Source organism: Mytilus trossulus, chromosome 2, assembly GCF_036588685.1.
Source record: "Mytilus trossulus isolate FHL-02 chromosome 2, PNRI_Mtr1.1.1.hap1, whole genome shotgun sequence".
Classification (NCBI taxonomy): Eukaryota; Metazoa; Mollusca; class Bivalvia; order Mytilida; family Mytilidae; genus Mytilus; species Mytilus trossulus.
In genome coordinates this window covers 35,668,372-35,691,856 of record NC_086374.1, presented here as the reverse complement: position 1 = coordinate 35,691,856, position 23,485 = coordinate 35,668,372, and the positions used below count along the sequence as shown (strand labels likewise).

Genomic DNA, 23,485 nt, shown 5'->3' with positions numbered 1-23,485 from the left:
TTATCACTGGATTGTGTCTTGCAAGTTTTCAAGTAAAAAGGTTATTATCAGAATAAAAGATTAGAGAAAAAGATAAAACAACAACCGTATAAGAATATAAATCTTTCAAAATTTCTTTTTCGTGCACGAATTAAATTATAATTGTTTTGAACAGTCATGAAAATAACTTTTATTGCCTTTTTCCTGTTATTATGGTTATATATGTCAACATTTATTGGGGGCAGTTGTTATAGAAATTAAACGTCAGTCATATATCACAAGTAAACCTTTGATAATTTGGTCACCTGAAATTACATAATCATTTACCTGCTAAAATCACACATTTTTGTTCCGGGAAGATTTAGAAACAGAACAAATAGCTACTCTAGCCGTGGTTTTCTCTTCTTTCTCAGCGAGTACACATACATTTAGTATTTCCGACAATGTACATCAATTGTTTATATTCTACAATTTACAACTGAGGCTTTAAAGTTTATTTTTTAAATCCAAGTCTCTGATTCTTAACATTTTTCAAAGAAATCTACAAAGTTTAAACGCAGACCGCGAAGTGGTCACGGCAGAAACAAAAATGTTCTCATTACCGTTTGCTGATCTTTGCTCAATATGGAGTTGGAGTAACAAGAGACTTTATTTGTACATTTAAGAAAAAACAAAACTTTGTTTTTCAACTTGTTATTTTTACAATAATTGGCTGATTGTCGGATAAAAGCAGGTGTTTCGAAGATGTTTTTGTTATTCATATTTTCCACCGATCTAGTTCAGCTACATGCTTGCAGTAAGGTATGATCATCGTAAATAAAAGCGCTCAAACAACTCTTATATATAGGTGGCGTATTTATTAATATTAGAAAATGATTTTTTAATATTAAAAAATCAACCTGAATATTTAATATTAAATATTCATTTTTTAATATTAAAAAATAAGACCATTTATTAATATTAGAAAATGATTTTTTAATATTAAAAAATGATTTATAAATATTAAAAAATGAATATTTAATATTAATAAATAGGATCTATTTTTTAATATTAAATATTATTTTTTAATATTAAGAAATCGAATATTTAATATTAAAAAATGATTTTTTAATATTAGAAAATAAAACCTATTTATTAATATTAAAAAATGACTATTTTTTAATATTAAAAAATATTTATTAATATTAAATATTCGATTTATTAATATTAAAAAATAATATTTAATATTAATAAATGATTTTTTAATATTAATAAATAGGGAATAAATTCCACAACGGCTTGCCATATCTCATCACTTGTAATACATATTATACACTCATCATCATAAATACATTAAATAAAACAGATATTTTATAAATTAAAATACGAGTGCCGTTCTATATATAAAGAATTATGAGAGACTTTTTAAAATTATTACTACTAGTGTCATATCTTATAGTTTGAGTGTACAGTGTTAAATTGACAGGTATTTGTCTCTACAGAAGTAACCTATACATTTACATGCACATAGGCGGATCCAGGGGGGCTTGGGGGGCGCACTACGTTTGCGCGCATTTAGGGATTAAAATGTTTTACGTTTGCGCGCAGCTTTTGATTGCATTTGCGCGCATTCATTTTACAGGTAAACTCAGATGAAAATATAAATAAAAATTGAATTAAATTATAATTGACTACTAGTTTATATTTTTTTATTTTCATAATAAATATGACTATCAATTATTAATTTTGAAAATATTTCTTAATTCAAACTATATATTGTTCATATTGAATTATAAAACCAATTATAAAGTGATCATTATAAACTCCGTAGTATAGCTTAATACATGTAACTTCATTGCGTATATTTCAGAGTGAAAAGGATTTAAACGAATAGTGATCGTTTTCAAAATAAGTAAAAAGTTTAAGTTAGTTTGTAAAGTTACACCAAGGCACACACATGGAGTTTCGACACGTACCTACATGTAAGGTTATGAAATTATCAATACTTTTACCTTTATGATTAGCTATGTGTTAGTATTTTAACATTTTTATCTGTACATATTTCTAGGATTTAGTGCTTGTCCATAATAAAACGGACTTATCTTGCTCGAAATCCCACTTCCACCTCATCGTTGGTGAGAAGGGGACCAAGACTAAAGGAATGAGTACTTATACTTGTAAATAATTGAACTAATTATAAATGAATAAGTATTATTACCTGTATTTTACCTGAGTTCACCTGTCAAAAAAATGCGCGCAATTGTAATCAAAAGCTGCGCGCAAACGTAATGATTTTTGCGCGCAAACGTAATGATTTTTGCGCGCAAATGTAATGGTAATGCTTGCAAATGTTATGGTAATGCGCGCAAATGTAATGGTAATGCGCGCAAACGTAATGCACCGGGCATGGGGGAGGGGGGGGGGGGGGCGGGCCCCCCTTTCGTGGAAACAATTTGGTTCATTTTATAGGGAATCATTGAAGCATGACTGGAGCCCCCCCCCCCCCCTTTAGGAAAAGTTCTGGATCCGCATATGTATAGGCAGCAGTGTTTTTCAGAGACAAGCGCTGTGTGAAACTACATACAAGTGACGAATACAGCTCAAACAAATGGTAACTTTTATTCTACTAAAATTTAACTTTCTCTCAGCGTGTTAGAAGGTTAGAAATGAATGAAATTGTTATTTGAAATGTCTTTACAAATAATCTTCTTGCAATAAATACGAAGCAAATAAAGAAATTAATAAATAAGTTATTGAACTGTGAGTTTAAAAGACGTGTATTTACATATTTTGTATGTATATAATAATTGAACTGTCACGATTTTCGGTAACTATAAGTTTACCATGTTAAAGGACGTGTACATATATTGATTATTACAATGAAGTCCAATGATTACGAATGTACGTGGTTATGCTTCAAATAACAACTTGTTGAAGCAAAAGGATGTGATTTAGTTCATATAAGCGGATTGCATATACTTTTAATGTATTAGTATATTAATATACATTTCTTCAAAGTTGGTTGTGGACATTTTAATGTAAGTAGATTTGTTTAATTACAAAAATACATTAAATGCCTTGTTTTTCATGTTCTAGTTTCAATTTTAATGACTCATGTCTGTGTTAAAATTTCTCTTTTATTTTGTTTTCAATTCATTCATTTTACTAGAAAAAGAATGCAATATAGGAATACTTCATCTCACTTATATATAGGTATAGTAATACAAAATATCAGCCAACGTTAACATGAAACTAGCTGAAAATTTATTAGTTCAGTTTTTTTCCAAAATCATGCGGTTACCGTATGCATAATAATTTTCAAAAATCATTTTCCATGTCAACCGAGTATGAGTTGAATCTTGAACCAGACTCAAGCTGGCAGCCACTTTTGTCGGCCAATCAAGATAGCAGCCACTTTTTTCCAGCAGCCAATTTTGACAATATGTCTAAAAACCAAAAAACTGCATAAGACTCAAACGTTCCAAAAATCGCTAAATCGTAGTTAAATATAATTTAACAGCGGAATTCGACAATTTCGCGGCTTGAACTTAATTTAAAAGCATTTCATTACCATTACATACGTTTAAAATAGGTATGTGAAGTGAGCTGCCGGTTTGTTATTCGATATTCGATATTCAATATCCGACGGTTGCAAGCAGTCGGTTCAATATTAAATTTTAGGGGAAAGTCATTAAAAAGTATGATTTTCATAGTTAACAGGAGTGAAAAATTACGCCGCAAATAGTTTTATGACCCCTTCAAGCTGTCATAAATTCTCGTTGACCTCGAATATAAACCCTTATATAAATTACATATTTGTTTTTATGTTATATAGATTTTTATTATATAGCTCATTCTGAAGGTATTAACCCAAGCTACTCCCCACTTAAATATTTTTCTGGGATCCGGGCCCCTCTGGCCACCACAGAGGTTCAAAGTTGCCCATTTACGTATTTTTCATATCAACTACACATTCGGTACTCTTCGGCATATCCCTACGGCAAAGTTCCGAACCGGACCTAGCTCATTCTGAAGGTATTAACCCAAGCTACTCCCCACTTAAATATTTTTCTGGGATCCGGGCCCGTCTGGCCACCACAGAGGTTCAAAGTTGCCCATTTACGTATTTTTCATATCAACTACACATTCGGTACTCTTCGGCATATCCCTACGGCAAAGTTCCGAACCGGACCTAGCTCATTCTGAAGGTATTAACCCAAGCTACTCCCCACTTAAATATTTTTCTGGGATCCGGGCCCCTCTGGCCACCACAGAGGTTCAAAGTTGCCCATTTACGTATTTTTCATATCAACTACACATTCGGTACTCTTCGGCATATCGATCCCTACGGCAAAGTTCCGAACCGGAATACCCATAATCCAAGATCCTAATAGTCACGTTAATCTCTTTACCCAATTTTATTTACTACAGAGTCTATAATATCGTTGCATTTGGGGTATTAAATTACCAGGGGTCTTACTGTCATCTGAGCGATCTCCCGTAGGTTTTCACAATATATTTATTCTTTTTTTGGCTTTCCATAGATATTTCTTTTTATATTTTGGAATGTTTTTAGAATGGCCGGCTGTAGTTTAAGTTTTATATATTATATGTTAAATTAAATCTTTGTTGAATCTTTGTTGTCGTTTTATTGATAAAAATCTTTATTACATAAAGACAAATATGCAACTTATATAAGGGTTTATATTCGAGGACAACGAGAATTTACGACAGCTTGAAGGAGTCATAAAACTATTGCGGCGTAATTTTTCACTCCTGTTAACTATGAAATCATACTTTTTAATGATTTTCAACTAAATTTTGATATTGAACCTACTGCTAGCAACCGGTTGTATATTGAATATCGAATATCAAATAACAAACCGGCAGCTAACTTCACATACATATTTAAAACGTAATGAAATGCTTTTAAAATCAGTACAAGCCGCGAAATTGTCGAATTCCGCTGTTAAACTATATTTAACTAAGATTTCGCGATTTTTTTTGGAACGGTTGAGTCTCATGCAGTTTTTTGGTTTTTAGACATATCGTCAAAATTGGCTGCTGGAAAAAAGTGGCTGCTAACTTGATTGGCCGATAAAAGTGGCTGCCAGCTTGAGTCTGGTGAATCTTGATGATGTCTTTATTTCAAAGAACTGAAAAATATTGTTTTTATTTGAAAGAACTAAAAAAAACGAATCAAAGTTATAAATATGAAAATACATTAAAACTCCAATCAAAGGTTTGTTATTGTCCAATACATTTGATTAAATTCTTGTTGACAATAAGAAAGTTAGATTTGTTAAAATAACAATGTTAGACAATTCATAAAAGTAATATTGTGTAATTTCATAACAATGTTTTTATTTCAAGCACTAAATCGTGTTCCTTTAAAATCGACAAGGGATAATCTTTAACCTCCGGCTTTTTATTTTCTTACGAAAATTAGCTTGTTGTAACCAGTGCAATCGAAACATTTGAACATGCAAGTAAGTGATTTTTGTCTCATTTTGTTCCTTACCGTGATACATAAATCTGATTAAAATCAGATCTTCCACTTTTCTTTGTTAAAGTTATATGTTATGGCGCGTTAATCAAATTGGATCCAGATATCGAACGGACAAATGTCAATTCATTGAAATGTCATCAGTGTAGCTAGTTTCGTTTATTTATTTTTTGACCTTCAGTGCTTTCATTAATGTTTTATCTAACCATTGATAACTTTCCGAAGAGAGTTTATAAACTTTGTTAATGTAAATGTCAATTTTGGACGTGTTTTTTTTTAACTTTATATAATACCGGTATTGACTAGAATATATGATAACATTTCAGTCATTTTGTTCGGTTTCTTTGTAATTTAAAAGTAGTTTGACATATATGTAATTATTTGTATTCTGCGGATAACTGTAGAACTGAAGATCCGTCGTTGTTTTACTGATGTTAGGCAAATAAATAGATTTAGAGATCTTATCTTACGAACAATAACATGTCGTATAAGGGGTCTGTAAGATGAAGATGGATATGTGGCCTTTTACTTAACGCTATTCAATGAAGTTGTTTATATCCTCGTTCCTTTTCTCTGATATCTAGTTGTCTCGTTAGCAATCATAATACATCTCCTTTCTCTAATATCTAGTTGTCTCGTTAGCAATCATACTACATCTCCTTTAATTTCTATCGAATATTGGTGAAAAATAATAACATTTTTTCAAAAGTCACTTTTGTAGGGGAAACAAAGGCTCAAATATTCCAAGTACTATGGTTATATTCCCTGTGAAATCCTTTGATTTTATAATTACATTACATGTATGTTTCAAAAATATCCGTTATTTTGATTGGATAACATCGCTTGTTCGTCGTACTAGAATTCACCTTCATAGCCCAATGAAGTTTAAAATTCGTGATGACACGTGCTATCACAAAAAAGTGCACAGGTTATTAAAAAAAGAAATGATGAAAATCGATGTTCTATTGTCATAGCGAATAAATTTAATTATAAGTATTGAATACTTCTTTTAGTTACGATACTGTTGTAACATAAATTAGATTTTTTCCTTTGATGTTTTTATGAAATAATTTGCTTAAATAGTGTGATGAGGGAAAACCATGGTATATTATATGCAAATTAATGTTGTACCATACTTTGCTAATTAAATATGCAACTCAACTAGAATTCAAAGTAAAAAAGGCGGAGCTTCAGCCATGGTATAACATATTCATGTTCATGTTATTCCATGGCTGAAGCTCCACCTTTTCAGTTTTAAATGTATCCGCCTCTTAAATATTTAGAAAACTGTTAAACGTACTAAAAGGTCAAGATCTTCATTTGTTTTCATTTCATAACAAAAAGCAATAAATAATGTGTACTCAAACCTTAAGAAACCTTTTTCAAACTATATAGGATTGTTACGAACTCCCCTATTTTTGGAAACAATTACTAAATGTTTCTTCTTTAAGTTGTGAAAAAAATGAAATGTGAAACTATCATTTCCTTTGCGAAGATCCAATTAAATTTCGATTTAAAAACGGGGGTACCTATAGAAAAAGGAATAAATATCGGCTACAAATATCTGTGAAAAAAACATGATTTTTTTGCGATCAATTAGGGGAACGTACACTATCTACGATCCCTGGATCCGCTACTGTTTAAATACAGTGTTTTATCATTAAAATTGTGTTTTAATAAAATTAATAATCTAATAATCGAATTAATAAAATAACGGAAGAAATGCGGTTTGTACGAAAACTAGAAATGTTCAAATATGCATTTTTCAATGAGATGAAAATTCTGTAAAATATGATTAATTTGTATGATACTTGAAAACAAAAAACAAAAATTCTTACCGCCATTAGAATAATTATTTAATCCTTATCCGACGCTGGAATCCGATATTTTTGTTTACCTCAGTCTGATGACATTATGAAGTTACTTGCGCAAACAACCATACACGGGGCGCAAAACTAAATAAAAATCGGGAAAACCTGACATTCCCTTTCCTTTTTGCAAATTCAGGGGTTCTATTACATGAAATACACAAAAGATCATACACGAGGCGCAAAAGTGACTTGCGCGAGCTTCCATTGCATTGGATAAAACTGTAACGTGATCAATTTCCAATATAAGTTGAAGGTCTTGAAGCTGTCAATCATTTTATTTATATTACAAATTTTATATACCATGTGTCTTACTCATTAACATATTTAAACAAACTCATCCTTCGGATTCGTTTGTTTAAATATGTTAACTCGTAATAAAAACCATGGTATATATAGTACTTGTCAGGTCATTAAAGATTGTATATTTTGGCGTTAATATTGATTCATTTATAGGGTCTTTGCTTCGAAACTAAACACATTTATTATTTATAAAAAAAGTTTTTGGCATGACACGGGTTATGTTCGTCTCATATGTTATGATAATATTATACGAAACCCCTCACGGGGAGGATTGTGTCTGATATTCATATGATGAAGACATAATTTTTCAATCAGTTTATTTTAGACTAGTAATTGAAGTCTGGAGCTGGCATGTCAGTTAGCTGCTAGTAGTCTGATGTTATTAATGTATTATTGTCATTTTGTTTATTTTCTTTGGTTACATCTTCTGTGATCATACTCGGACTTCTCTCGAACTGAATTTTAATGTGCGTATTGTTATGCGTTTAATTTTCTGCATTGGCTAGAGGTATAGGGGGAGGGTTGAGATCTCACAAACATGTTTAACAACGCCGCATTTTTGTGCCTGTCCCAAGTCAGGAGCCTCTGGTCTTTGTTAGTCTTGTATTATTTTAACATTTAGTTTCTTGTGTACAATTTGGAGTTTAGTATGGCGTTCATTATCAGTGAACTAGTACTAGTATATATTAGTTTAGGGGCCAGCTGAAGGACGCCTCCGGGTGCGGGAATTTCTCGTTCCCTTGAAGACCTGTTGGTGACCTTCTGCTGTTGTCTCATCTATGGTCGGGTTGTTGTCTCTTTGGCACATTCCCCATTTCCATTCTCAATTTTAAAGGATTTTCGCATAAGAGTTCCTATTGCGAAATTCAGGCGCATCGCTCGCATTAGTAAATATTTTCCGAATTTATAATGTGTACTAGTATGTGGGGAAAATATGCAAATTAAATTTAAGGTCACATGTATATAGGACTTTATTCTTCAAATTAAGATTTTTGTTGCACTAAGACGTCTATAATTTGTTTTAATGTAAGAAAGTTGTGACATAGTTTTTTCGATGAATAAATTAGGTTTTTCATTTTAGATTTTAAGATTTCATTTTCAATATCACCAAACCAATCTTTCAGAGACTACCGTAGCGTGAATTAGTTTCATATAGATTACAACAGCCTCAAACATATTACACATATATATATATAATGATATTGTTATGTTTTATATTTGAAATAGGTAAAATTTGCCATAAGGGTAAAATATATGTCATGCAATGAAAGACTATAATTTTAAATGACTATTTGTTACCTTGTCCACCAGAAAAAAAGTAAGTTAAGTATAATATGCACTAAAACAAACGTACCATCACTTATTTGTATTTAAGTATGATTATAGTTGTTGTTTCGTCGTGAAATTTGTAAAATGGTATAGTCAATTTAAAGAATAATTATTCAAAATGCTACAGAAAAGATTCAAATTTCTTTTTCCATGCAATTTTAGGAATATAATAGGTAAGGGTCAAAAGTTTAAACGAAAGAAGACCGCATTACGGCAAAAATAATAAATGAATTTGGCTTCAGCGGTCACTGACCAATTCAGCATTGCAGTAAGGTCTTAAAATTTATTCGTACTTACATTAATCTATAACTTTTGATAGTTCTATGCATTACTAAACATGTATCGTTTTCTAGGAACTAACATTTATGGTCCGTCATCCACTCGATATACATATATTTTCACATAACACATGGTAAAACTTTTCAGAAACTGCATGTTTTATCTTTACACTTAATCCATCGGTTGTGTATTAATTGACATTTAAGTCTGAGTGACCAAAGTATATTTATTAGTTGAAACTGTGGTTTTAACTAGCCTTTAGTAATATAACTGCGAGTGCTTTTTATATCGATTGGTTTGTATTTTTCTTATTTCCCGGTGTTCAGAAAGTGTATAATAGATCTGACAGTAAAAGGAGACATTCTAGAGTCATTCTATAGTCGTGTCCCTCCGACTTCTATGACTATGTAATAATCGCAAACGTAACCATATTAAGGTGCAACAAATGGAAGTTTTTAACGACCTTGACTGGCTATACAGCCCTTGCACGGTCGGTATAATATTAAGGTGGTATTGGTGTCTTTCGCCATCTTGGATTGTAAAAAACAGAGAATCTAAGGTCCATATTTTCTATCAAGTTAGCAAAATTTGATGCAGGAATGCAGATTTTTAATGTGAATTTTCATTTCAAAGAACCAATTTATAAGAATATAACTTATAAATATTAATATTTTTACAAGTACAGATTATTTTTGGTTGTTTTTTTGAATAATTTCAAATTGGCAATTTAAGGGGAGGTAACTCTAAAACAGTGTATTTTCATGAAATTTTCCTATTTTGTCTTTTAGCCGGAAAAAACGTACGGTGACCCTATCTTTTCTTTTGATAATCTCAAAGCATTGTCTGAAAGCAATCTTTTCCTAATTTATTTTACAATTCTATCATTTTATTTAGTTTCTATTCCCAAAATGTTGTTTTTTACTGTGTAATCCATACAAAATTTGTCATTTTGTCACAACCTGTAGCTTGAGAAAATGCGCGGTGACCTATCATTTTTATAATATTTTTGAACATGTTTCAATAGATACTACATTTTGACAAAGTATGAACAAATTCTATCATTTTTATTTTGGACTCCCATACCACCTTAAAGATTAGAAAGCTTCTTTATGGGGTTGTAAAAGAGTTGACCGAAGCAATTCATACTTAGCATCTTCAAAAGATCAATGCTATATAAATTCTGTGTTTTTTTGTTATTGTTGTTTGTCTTTTGGCCGATTTTTTTATCATGGCGGTTTTGGTCAGTTGCCATCGACGTATATATCAGTTTGGATATCCCTTTTGTTATCTTCCGCATCTCTCCATAATATTTAAAACAGTATTTTAAAATATATGCAATTGGTTTGATGTTTTTGTTTTTCACTATAATTTTGTTTATTCCATATGCGTAATTATTTGCATTTGTCATTGAATTTGAATGTACAAATTTAATTCTGGTAGGGCAATGTTCGTAGTAAGCCATTTAACCTTTTATTAGTCAACAAGGCAGAAAGGTAAACGATTGCCAGTTTAATGACCACATTATGAATTATCTAAAAAAAAACAAAAAAAACTTAAGCATTTTTTAATTTTCCCTTCGGATTGCAGTTATAACACAATTCATGGTTTTGTTTCACCGTCAAATCACAACCACCAATACAGGCTTATGATCAAACAAAGTGTATGGAAGATTCAAGTAAGTGTAATATTATGAGGGTCTAGATGGGGAGTACCGGGGAAAAGTAAAGAAGATAGAAAAAAAAAGTTAGAATAATAAAGAATAGAGAAAAATAAGCTAAAAAAATTAAAGAATATTGAAAAAGGACAAACAAATTGAGAAATGGAGAAAAGGTTCATTAAATATTATTGAATACTGGTTCTGAAATGAAGCACCCCATCCATACCCTCATATTATTATATCTCATAATCAAGACACTGCGAAACCATATTAAGTCTGCAGTAAGTTCTTGCATCGATATTCTAGCAGCATAGACCTCTACTTTGTTAAAAAAAAATGTGCCGTAAATATATTACTATCCCAAAAGACTTGTTTCAAAAATACTTCTTTATTGTACCCGCTTCTTTCCGTAAGTTTCCAGCCAATTTTTATACGCTAGTTCTACAATTGGTATTTGTCCAGAGAACGTATGAAATGGTTGCGTTTGAACGTATTTAGAAATGCACAATCAATCAATTAAGTTAAACATGCCTGGCATTGCTTTGCTCATATTTTACTATTCATCATCTCACGCAATCAAATGTGAAATTACTCTAATGCAGCCATCGTTTAGTCGTAATTGTTACACATCATTGTGAATACAATATTGCTTTAATTTATCTAACTAAATATGAATAATTTAACACTTCACTGTTTAACACGTCACTTTCGACCTGTATAATTTTAACATTGAAATGGACTTAATCACAAATCTTCATAAACATGTGAGCTCTTGTTATTTGTTTTTTTTTTACTTTCTAACTTCATACTTAAATTCATTAACACTTGGTATGTACAAAAGTATATGCAAATCAGTTTGTCACATTTGTCCTTCTCACTGGGGATTATCTGTTAATCAAGAGATAACTTTACAGTAACACGTACATGTCACGCTAGCCTAGGACATCGTTCACTGCTTTACACCAAATATGAGGTTTAACCAGGATGCCATGCCTACATGTACAACCATAATTCTCTTGAAAGAGAGAATAATACTGAAAGATGATTTTTTTTTATTTTCAGAAAAATATCTTCTATCTGATAAATAAATTAGTTTTCAGTTCTGATATTAAAATATTTCTTCACGAACATGCAAGATATTCTAGTAAAGATGGGATGAAATCAGTTTTACTTGTTATTAACTATTATATATATAATAGCATATAATTAGATTCAACTACGTCAAATACCAACAAAATGCCTTTTACAGTATAAGGGATTGATCTTTTTAAATCTTCAGTATAGGCCTTTGTGTCATAAGACAATTTAATACTAGTATGCACTAGAATGAACTTATGTCGGCTATAAGCTAAATGAACAAATACATGAGCCATCCGGCCTTTTTGGATAAACCGTTTTTCAAATTTTGTGGCACTCAAATCAGGCTGTTGCAACTAAAAGAAGGAGAAACGGTTTTTTTTCTGGTTTTTTTTTATATCCCTTTGTGTGATTCATTCTACATTATTATAGACATTATAGATCTATATAATATTACTAACAATATTATGACCCTCAAGTTCATTTAATTTTTAGAAAACAAGAAAAATTGCAATATAAGTTTTTCCTGTCCTTTGAGCATATCAAAAATGCATATAAAAGTCTCCTAAAATCATTTAGGTAAAAAGAAATGTAGAATCGATGTAAGGTAGTTCAAAATTAGCAACGGAAACGTCCAAATTAATAACGCTAACGGCCGTCCATATCAACAAAGGGACGTTATCCAAATAGAAAGGTCGTAGTTTGAAGGCTGCATGTTTGTTAAACCCATTCCAAAAGATTTAATGAACGAAATCGGATTTAAATGATCAAAGGATACGAATCATAAGGATACAGATGTCAGTGTTTTGCTTTTGAAAATTCTAACGTAACTTAGTACTTTGTATCTGGGAGTGGGACATTTTTCTAAAATCCGGGAGATCGTGGCACACAAATTAGTACTTGGTCTTTTATGTAATTGAAAAGTATTTAGGTCCCGACAGCCTAAAATTTGATAGTATTCGAAAAAAAAAATTAAATTAAAAAACTTGTTGAATAAAAACTATAATATAAAGGATCACAGCTCCGTGATCAGCCGTATGTCGAGAAAAAAATCTATGGAACGCTGATTAAACAAAAAATATCCATCCAGCTACCCGAAAAAAAGAAAACCATAATTGCGATTAACCAACTTTTCTCGATACAGTACTTTCTTCTAACCCTAACGTTCTTACACACGGCTGTCGGGGATCTATATGAATGGGGTGCAAGACATTATAGCGAATTTTAGCGCAGGTTTAATCGTTCATCTGTATTTTCGATAGCCCATTGTAGCGAAAACTTATCTGGTTGAATAATGCTCATCATACTAAAACCACGAACAGTAATTTATGCCGGCATTATGCGTATGAAGTTGTTTGCATTTAAAGTTTAGTTAATCATGGGCATAACGTTATATATATCATATATATACGTTTCTCTCAGATACTGTCATGCAATTGAAAACAACAACATTTATCAAAATAAGAAGTTAGATGCATGTTCACCTCAATCTATATAAAATAAAAAAGAGGAATAGTTCCTACTCAACTTTTATGAACATATTTGCTCAAGGGGTACATCATGAGCCCGTTACGTTCGTTCTCTATGATATAAATTTCCCACTAAAACTAATTTGTAACATTTGAGCTATAACCTTTTTGACTTTTGGTGTATTATTGTAATTGTCATTGTATTTTTTTTTTGTATTGCCCTAAATTGATTCTATTTAAATTTATTGTTCATAACTTCTGTCGCTAAAATCGGCATTGATACTTTAACTTTTCCCTATAATTGGTTTTAATATCTTGCGCTAAAATGGGTTATTCTTTTACGGAAAACGTCCATTTCCCCCGCTCAAATGTCCTGTCAATGAGTCAAAATGACTTCCGACGTATGTATGATCTTTACCTATTTGATAGGTTGCTGCCAGTTAACTTTATCTTACAAATTATAATTGCAAAAAGATAATCACTTTTATACTATACAGTATAGCTTTCTATTTTTATTTATATACAATTTATCATATTTTCATATATATCGATGTTTTCACAAATATGGATTTTTGATAAAAAGTAAAATGGAACATCTGTTGCAACCAAGTTGTTGACATTTTATTCATATTAGTATTATCTTTTACAGAAGACAAAAATGTGCAAAATGACCTACGATCATCATGTGTAATTCCAATGATAGATTTTGGACCCTCAGTAAAGAATGGAAAACTGCAATGAGAAAAGACCTGTTGTCGCGGCGGAGCTACAGACACAAAAAGAAACAACAGAAGAACCCACTAAGTCTACAGAACGAAACATCTTTAAAATTGAGTCGGATTTATTCATTTATAAACTTTTCTATTTTGGTTTCGGAGGAGCAATAGGATGTGTATTCCCATTCCTCTCAGTTTATTACAAACAGCTTGGTTTTAGTCCAAATCAAATTGGAATCATATCTGGAGTTAGACCGTTGATTGGATTTATGAGTGGTCCATTATGGGGATCAATCGCAGACAGGTGTCGAATAAGGAAGATGATGATGTTGATAAGCACTTTTGGATGGTTAACTTTTCTAATGGGGATAGGGTTCGTTCCTCCAGCTGCAACTACGGATAAAAATTGTCAACTTGAACTTGTATTTGTAAACTCTACGCTAGGACTTCACAATACAAGCTCGGGTAAAGATGCTTTATCTTCTGTATACAAAAAGTTAAGTACGAGTGAACAGAACAAATTGCTAGAAGATAGAGGTTGGATGTTTGTTGATTCACAACTTATACGAGTATTCGGCATGGTCATAGCATTGGTTATTCTAGGGGAAATAGTACAATCTCCACTCTCTGCACTCTCAGATTCTGGATGTATAGAACACATAGGAATGGAGAATGTCGATAAATATGGGTTTCAAAGATGTTGGGCTTCATTTGGTTTCGGTTTATTGTAAGTATTTGATACTTATATCCAATTCGTTATATCATGAAAAAAACATCTGACTAATTGAACTAAGCTGTATACTTGCTTTCGGTTAAGTATCTACCATTATGAGTTTTTGTTTTAATTCAGATAACTGCTTGGGTAGGGTTGGGGTACTCACTGTGAAATGTATGGTTAGGAGGCGCCAATGGAATTTGTCAATATTCCAACCTTTATAATTAAAGAAGTTGAGAAATTTGGATAAAATATATCAAAACGTTGAATATTATATCATAATTACTAAAATGATTAGTGGTTTTAGTACAGCAGTCTTAAATGAATCAGATATTATTTGACAAGTATTCTTTTACTCTCCATGATATAACTATAACAATGTTTTTTGCCAAAAATTACAACAATAAAACATATGATAAGTTATGGAGTTTTTCCAACGAAATGATTGGTTAAAATGGGTCTAGAACAGATATTTTCATTCAAAGCCGTGAAAAATTGGGTTGAATTTCAAAGGTATATCTGTGTACAATCAATAGTAAAAATAATATCCAAGTTTGATTCCAGTTAATTTCCTAATCACTGCACTTAGTTGGAGTCATTGACTTTCGTCAAATAGAAGTATTAGTAACTAATTTCTTTAAAAGTTGATTTGCTTATTACCAAATTACGACAATTTTTCAACCTTATTGAACAAATTATGTATATATATGCCTAAAATAAGTAGACATAAACGTGAAATAATTCATGAAAACAAAATGTTAACTTTCCTTCCATGTATATATTAAGATGTACAATGAGTTAATTGTACAATGAACAGTTAAATAATAAAAAAAAAAGGAGAAATGGTATGATAAAGAGACCGCGATCCACAAAGATAACAACAATTAAAGTTCACAGTACGATCATGATGACATAATTACAACTTTTGGACTTTCATTGAAATGACAGTTTAATTATATTTTTGCAACGATCCTGGTATTTATCGAGATTTTTTTCAGCAATGAAAATGACTGTATATATACCAAATATGACTAGCTAAATTAACCTTTTAACAGTGAACCCCAACCATAAGTCTTTAGAATAAGTTCCCAAATTTAAAGGGTTTCAGTCTTTTTGGACTCAAAAAGCTGCACAAACTATTCAAGATCCGAACTAGAACCTTTTTAGTGTTATTTCTGATTTGCATGATTCAAAAGCAAATATTCTGCACTTTAATATACCATATAATTCTGCTTACATATATCAAAAAAGATTTTTTTTTATATTTGAATCTAATAGAGTTGTTCTGCAAATTTTCAGATCTCTAGTTGTTGGTGCTGTTATAAATAAAACCAGAACTCCAGTAGAGGTGTGTGGAATTAGTGTGACTTTCAGTGACTACCATGTTGCTTTTTATTTCTTTGCTGGATGTATGATAATAGTTATCATTTCGGCCTTCATGTTTTCCTTTCCGGTACGTACTTTATTATTGAAGTGGTTGATAGAATGTAATTTTCTTTTTATTTCAGGGTTAGCAAGTTTCCTTCTTTTTATTTTAAGCTTACCTTGCCCATAGCTAGTCATTCAAATTAAATAATTCCATTTTATATACAAGTTTTCAGCTGAAATCGGGTTATCAAACAGCAATTGTCAATTCAAATCTAGATAAGGCTATTCAATCTACGCATTTGTGTCATCATTGGCTGAAGCGGTACTAAGGAGAAAGAAGATCTGTTTATTCAGGGAAGAAATGTACCGCAACTATATAAAGCCTTTAAACGTTAAACTTTGATTTCTGAAACTACATGCAGTGATGATAACATCAGTGATGAAATGTTTTAATCGAATGAATATCATTTAATGATTGGTTATCATTGTTGTAGCAGTACTTTCCAGTAAAAGGTGTTTTTGTCTAAAATTCAAATTAACTGAAAACGATCGAGTTTGGGTGATCAGATAAAAAACAACTATAAAGTTTGGATCGTTTTTTTTTCAGACTATCGTCTATCAAAAGATACTACCCTCGCATTGAAACAAATTTGCGGTAACACTTATATATAAAAAAAGAAACAATGGCTATATTTTTTTCGATGTTGAATTAAAGAACGAATGGATAATTTCTGTGAAAAATACATTTTGTACTAGGACACCCTATCTTGAATGTCGTCATTTAAAAAACAGCTGTCCTGACAACTTGTAAGTGTCCGCAAAATTATGTCGTTTTCGATGATGAAGATGGTGATTTATTTTTACTTTATTCTTGTACATTATAATCAAGCCTAACAGATAAAGTATGTAATCGATTTAAGTTGAATTGTCAAACTAGATAAAACATTAAGACTTTTCTAACTTTGGAATTGGAAAACTAAAGGAATAGGGATATTATGGCTCGTTTTCGGCCACAGAAGATATAGTTTTTGAAAGCTATTCAAAATTTGCACAACATAAGAAAATGCATAACTTGAAACATTATATGAATCTGTTGAATTTATTTACTCGGCTAGACTTTGTACGATTTGAAATTGTCAAGATGTAAAATGACCTCTAGAACCTTTTGCTGGTTTGTTAAGGTTGTCGAGTTGCTGTCTCTCGTGTAATTCATTTTGAAATTATCACAATACCTTCAATTAGTAACAAAATATAATGTTGTTTTCAAGTACAGGTATATGAATACTATATAACATGCTTATCTATATTCCAGCACGAGAAAGCAGCAAAAGCAGACAACAAACCAAAACCAAACATCAAACATACGTTTAAATTATTTATGTCTCCTCACTACTGTTCATGGCTGGTATGCATGTTTGTTATGGGCATGTGTAATGGTGTTATATGGGCCTTTCTGTACTGGCATATGGAAAACTTGGGTAAATATAAATTTTTCATATCATAGAGTGTTACAACTAAGATTATTTTCATCTGAGCCTTTAGGCTGTATATATGTATTTTACAAAGTATCTCGTACGGTCACTTCCCGGAAACCTACAAATGTCTGGTCATAAACGGAGATAAATAGCTCATTGCTAAAAATAATGAAATATGACCCAATTTTTATGAAACATACAGAGAAGTCCTTCACATTACATACTCTCCCATACCAAGAAAGGATACCGAACGTGCTCTTTGATAATAATTTTTTTTTTAAATGGATGCACACATATCGTTTTTTGTATGAATTTCAAATTTCGTAGGAGAATTGCACTTTTAAAACTTTGCTACCACAGAATAGGTGAAAATATTTTGCGACTATATTTTCTTATATATATATGATCATATATTCAAATGCGTCTTGCAAGTCTAACATGTATGTTTTTAATTAATTTTTAACATTTGATATATTTCAAACAACGGAAATAAATTCATTTCTAGTTGGAAAATTATGAATAAAAGATATACAAGGTTACTCCAAATCGTGTTTTGGTTGCCCCCCCCCCCCCCCCCCCTTTTGTCGGAATGTCAAATGTGAAACAAATAAGTGTAGGGCGTTTCTCTGTTCGGTTTTGTAGGTACTTTCAAGTTCGTGCCTTAATTTTATAAAACTAATACCAAAAATTTGATAATAATGATATAACCAATGTTTCAGAAAAATTAGAAAAACATACTGGTCAGAAAAATATTTGTAAAGGTGTTTTGATAGTTTTTAACTTTTATGATAAACATGAAAAATTACACTCTGATATAATTTATTTTACAGGTGCTAGTCAACTTTTAATTGGTTTATCATCTGTAGTTAACAACATTGCTGAAATTATCACCTTTTTCGTTATATTTCCACTGATAAAGAAAGTTGGTGTTATGCCTTTTATGGTATTGGGCATCTTGGGATATATAGCTAGATTTTGTGTGTTTGCTTTTATCGACAATCCATGGTTTATACTTCCTGTTGAAGTTTTACAAGGTTTGTTGGATATTCAATGTACATGTGTTTTTTTTTTACTGTACACGAATGAAAAGCGATTGAAACATAAGTCTGAGGGTACAAACTATGTAATACTTTCAAATGAAAAATTGGAAAACAATATGTCAATAAAATACACCAGTAGACACATAGGGATCGCATGAACTCGAAACAGATTTGAATTGATCAATTGTATAAAAATGCAAATGTTTATGCATTTGATAACTAGTTATTTTCAATTTTTCCAATGTTTCTTGCTATTTTTCCTTGCAGCAATAACAACAACATATTTGGCAAAATATTTCATAAATGAGTTTGCAGTATTCGTAATTAGAATTGCAGTTTCTGGTCATATCTGTTTATATTGCTATTACTATGAATGAGAGGCTTCAATAGTTTACCAATTTTAAAGATTTCGCTAATCTATACAAATCAATACAAAATGAATCACCAACAACCTTGAGAATCCAATGTCAGACTTAAGACTTTACCTCTATGCATGCACCTCTTACCAAACGAATCCGCACAGAGTAAAAAAATTACAATAAGAAAAGATAACATTCGGTTATGTCGAGAGCATACCTCTGTAAATGAAATTCTTTGTGAACATGCAAACGCGTAATGTATCAGTTGACGCATACATTCCTAAAGTGGAGTATTCATGTTGATGTCATACAATTGGACTGACGGTTTTTCACGGATCCCAGTTTTAAGTCGTCCATGTGTTTCAATATTGATAAAAATATCCAGATATTAAGCAGACGGTCAGGAATCAGAATTACCCATAGTTTCAAGTCCAATAGTGTATATACGATGCAAGTTCTCATTGGTATGTGGGTTATTGAGTGAAAGGAAATCAAGATATTTGAAGGTAAAATAAAAGAACTGTGCGTAATGCGTTTTCTTTTAGTCTTTGATAGGGCATTGCTTTTTTCTGCATCACTGGATTTAAACATTAAGTCGACCAGTAGGGATGCACAATAAGTGCCCAATAATTGATATTTGTTGAAGTAGCAATCCTACAAACTCCATGTATATGTTGACTATCACAAAGTCCAGAGTTTTGATGATTTGACTTTGGTGTTGTTTTTTTATGATGTAATCAGTGTGGTTCTTATATAACAAAGTAAGAATCTTTTTTACTATTGCAGCAAAAACCCTATTTAATTGGAATATGTATTCGATCATTCAATTGAGTATAGGAAACATAAGTGTTACAAAAATATCGAACTCCAACGTAAACTGAAAAAAGAGACGGCCATAAAAACGGAAATAATAAAACCTTATCATTCAAAGGAACGAGAAAAAAACTCCATTGATGCCGGCTTTTTTGAAGAAAAATAATGGTTTATACATGGTTTTATATTAAAGCTAGCTAAACCTACAACTTGTATGACAGTTGATTATAGAAAATAGTAGACATACTGATATAAAAATTATTGACGTTTTTGCAAAACTGTAATGACTGTGATGATAGAATGGAAAAAGAGTAGATCTTTTGGAATTTTTAAGAATCCACATCTGATTGAAAATGCCTGTTGAGCAATAGAATGTGTTTTGAAGATCGTTCTTTTATTGTAGACAGATGGCAGATAACACTTTAAAAGAATGTTTAGATTGAAAATCTAGAATAACCGATGATATATGTTTTTATACGGATTTAATTTTTGCATCTAGTATAACAAAGAAGACATGTTCTTTGGTTTTTTTTTTATGTTAAACAGAGGAGAGAAGGGCGAATTTATGATTTTTCTAAAATTTCAGGAATTTTGGATCCTCAATGCTCTTCAACTTCGTACTAGTTTGGCTTTATAAATATTTTGATATGATCGTCACTGATGAGCCTTATGTAGACGAAACGCGCGTCTGGCGTACTAAATTATAATCCTAGTACCTTTGATAACTATTTAGTATACTTGGAATGTTTTCCTTTGGTATTTTTACACAAAATGGCAAATCAGTTTCAAGAAAAATAGTTCTATTGTTAGATCATATGAAGTAGATAAGTTGAAAGTCATCATATTGAGGAAGTTTTAAAGCATCAGTTGTATTTTCAGGCTTCACGTTTGCTGGTGTTTGGTGTGTACTAACCGTTTATTTTTGCAATGCCGTTCCGATGGAAATGTTGGGTACTTTGCAAGGTATTATACATGGAGTGTACTGGGGTCTTGGATCTGGCACGGGCAGTATGATAGGTGGTATACTGGTAGAAGAACTTGGAGCAAAGAATACGTTTTGGGTCTTCGCAGGAGTTTCCGGATTTAATTTGATAACTTTTAGCATAGCACAAATAGTAAGTTATAGCAGTAAATTTAGTTTGACTTATGAAACCTTGTTTATCTGTAGTTTTTGAATAAAAAAAATAGGTGGTAAAATGTATTCGTATGACCCCCTTCTTGTGTCAAAAAAAAAAAGGATACATTTATCCAACACATTTTTACGGTATAGTGAGTTCTTACCTTTGCATTGAAAGGGTAAACCTTTATATAAAAAAAGTAAAAGTATAATCACAAAAATACCGAGCCCCGAGAAAAGTTTTAAAAGGAAAGTCCTAAATGAAATGGCAATATCAAAATTATATAATAAAAAAAATGGTTTAGTTACACTTTTTCATAATAAAACTTTTTTCTATAACATACCACTGAATTATATTACTAAGAAGGCATGCATTCAACATTTTAAACATGTGTATGGTTTTAACAAAATTCAAATTAAGCATAATAATAACAGAAAAAAACACCCAAAGTAAATGTACAAAAATGAGGACGAAATGGTTTCTTATTTATAAGTTGGAACATTATAGCACAAGAAATCTGTTAACAATTAATGGAACTCCTAAACATAAAAACAACACTTCATACATTACACGAGTTAGAAACGTTACCACCAGGAGCGTTCAAAGCCGTTTTTTTAAATACAATTATGTATAGAAACAAAAACATTTGCAGAGCTATATGACAAACATGGAAATAAAAAAAAAACCAGACAACTCCTAGACTGTAAAATTTTATTTGCCTGTGGGAGTTGACTCTTATGTTTCGTTTTAATTTCTAAAGTTTTAAACAGTCAAATTTAGAAAGGATTATCGAAGGGTTTAAAAATACATCGAATTAAATTTCAATCTCTATGAGATAAGTTAGTTTAAACATTACATTTTTGCTTTATATTATATATATTTTTTTACCATTCACTTAGCGAAGTTCATATATTTTGAAAATAAACGTAATGTTTAGGACCGTGTGTATTGCATGATATATGCATGCAATACTTAAATGACATATCCTTTTTGATGAGTTTATTTTATCGAACATTTATTTTTGTATTTTAAGATGATAAGTGCAATACGTTACTTTATGATTAAAACATCAACTAGTTTATGATCTTAAATCTATTCACAATGGATCCTACCTGCTTTTTTTATAAACATGAAAAAAGACATTCTTATTTCTCTATATATTTCATGTATATATTTTATTAACCTTTTTGATTTTTTTCAGCTGGCAAAAAAGCCTGAGGCAAGCAAATATGAAGAACTTGTAGATTAAGAAATGAATATTTATTAATCTCAGAATGCTATTATATAGCAGTGGTTATATTTTACGGATAACCAGATGTTAATAATTATGTTTGCTCGAATCTTTAAATCTTAGTGTCACCCCTTCCTTCGTGTATGATATTTTTGTTATTCCATGTAAAGAATGATCCTTGTTATTTAGTCATGATGTAGTTCGTTACTTGTGGATCAGAAATGTGCATATATTTATTTACAAAAATATTTAAAGAATTTTTAATTGATAAAAATCCTGCTAGTTGTCAAATGATTTTTTTATTATTTATAGCTTGAAAGTTATGGTTTTTTGTATTATCCTTTTGTTGTTACAATACTTTATTTGAGTATTGTTATTTTAAGTATTTACTTCCTAAAGGAAACCTGCCGGTACAAATAAAAATCTTTCATTTTATAAGATAGTATTCATGTAAATTCAGAATTAAAATGTACCAATGATCTTTATGCAGTAGTTTATTCACACTTAGTATAAAGAACTACTGCATAAAGATCATTGGTACATTTTAATTCTGAATTTACATGAATACTATCTTATAAAATGAAAGATTTTTATTTGTACGGGCATTAGATTATTCTTTTCATAATTTTTTTTAACATTATTTGAAATGTTCTTCAACTTTAAATTTTCGAAACTCAAAACAAATACTTTAAGAACATTCCAATTGATAATACAAATTTATGAAAATAATAATCTAATGCTTGTACTGATATAAAATCTTAAGGTCTATAAGACAATATTCATATAAATTCAAAATTCAAATGTACCAATAATTATTGCTATGATATGACTTTATTGATATGTCAGGAAAAGCGACATAACTGATACAAATCTTTACTAGATTTACAAATCGGTAAGGAAAAAATGAGTTATCTCCCATTTAACAGGTGAACATTTTCAGTAACAAAATATATTTTATGAAGTGTATGCATATGCTTTCGTTCAGATACCTGAATAAAGTTACAATAATATAAGCCCTTTCCTGGTGGGTGCCTCTATCAAAGACAAAAGTTTTATATGTTTTGGGAAAGGATGGGGATGTCATTAAGACTTTTCAATACAAAAGTAGACTGAGTCTTTGTATTTCACATAATTGTGGTTTTTATTTTTAAATTAAAGTTCCAAAGTTATACAACAGTTCAATCTTTTAAATGTAAAAATCTTT

At 30.8% G+C, this 23,485-nt stretch overlaps 1 protein-coding gene across 4 annotated transcripts; it reads left to right on the top strand.

Moving 5' to 3' along the window:
- Positions 1-2,789: 2,789 nt before the first annotated feature.
- On the top strand, positions 2,790-22,628 carry LOC134707096 (major facilitator superfamily domain-containing protein 6-like). 4 transcript variants are annotated; one of them, XM_063566602.1, is made up of 7 exons: positions 2,790-2,996; positions 14,096-14,889; positions 16,177-16,330; positions 17,558-17,723; positions 18,551-18,754; positions 20,812-21,047; positions 22,252-22,628. In XM_063566602.1, the coding sequence occupies exons 2-7, from the start codon at positions 14,171-14,173 to the stop codon at positions 22,297-22,299; spliced, it is 1,527 nt and encodes a 508-aa protein (XP_063422672.1). In that variant the 5' UTR covers positions 2,790-2,996; positions 14,096-14,170; the 3' UTR covers positions 22,300-22,628. The 4 variants fall into 4 exon arrangements, with proteins under 4 accessions (XP_063422672.1, XP_063422673.1, XP_063422674.1 ...); XM_063566603.1 differs by lacking the exon at positions 2,790-2,996 and adding an exon at positions 5,334-5,447; XM_063566604.1 differs by lacking the exon at positions 2,790-2,996 and adding an exon at positions 8,863-8,953.
- The last annotated feature ends 857 nt before the right edge of the window (positions 22,629-23,485 follow it).

What these genes read in the sequence shown, in the direction of transcription:
- LOC134707096 (XM_063566602.1), top strand. Translation starts at nt 14,171, where the DNA reads ATGGAAAACTGCAATGAGAAAAGACCTGTTGTCGCGGCGGAGCTACAG. An exon ending in TCATTTGGTTTCGGTTTATT is followed by an intron (nt 14,890 to 16,176) that starts GTAAGTATTTGA and finishes GCAAATTTTCAG; the next exon opens with ATCTCTAGTTGTTGGTGCTG. An exon ending in TCCTGTTGAAGTTTTACAAG is followed by an intron (nt 18,755 to 20,811) that starts GTTTGTTGGATA and finishes TTGTATTTTCAG; the next exon opens with GCTTCACGTTTGCTGGTGTT.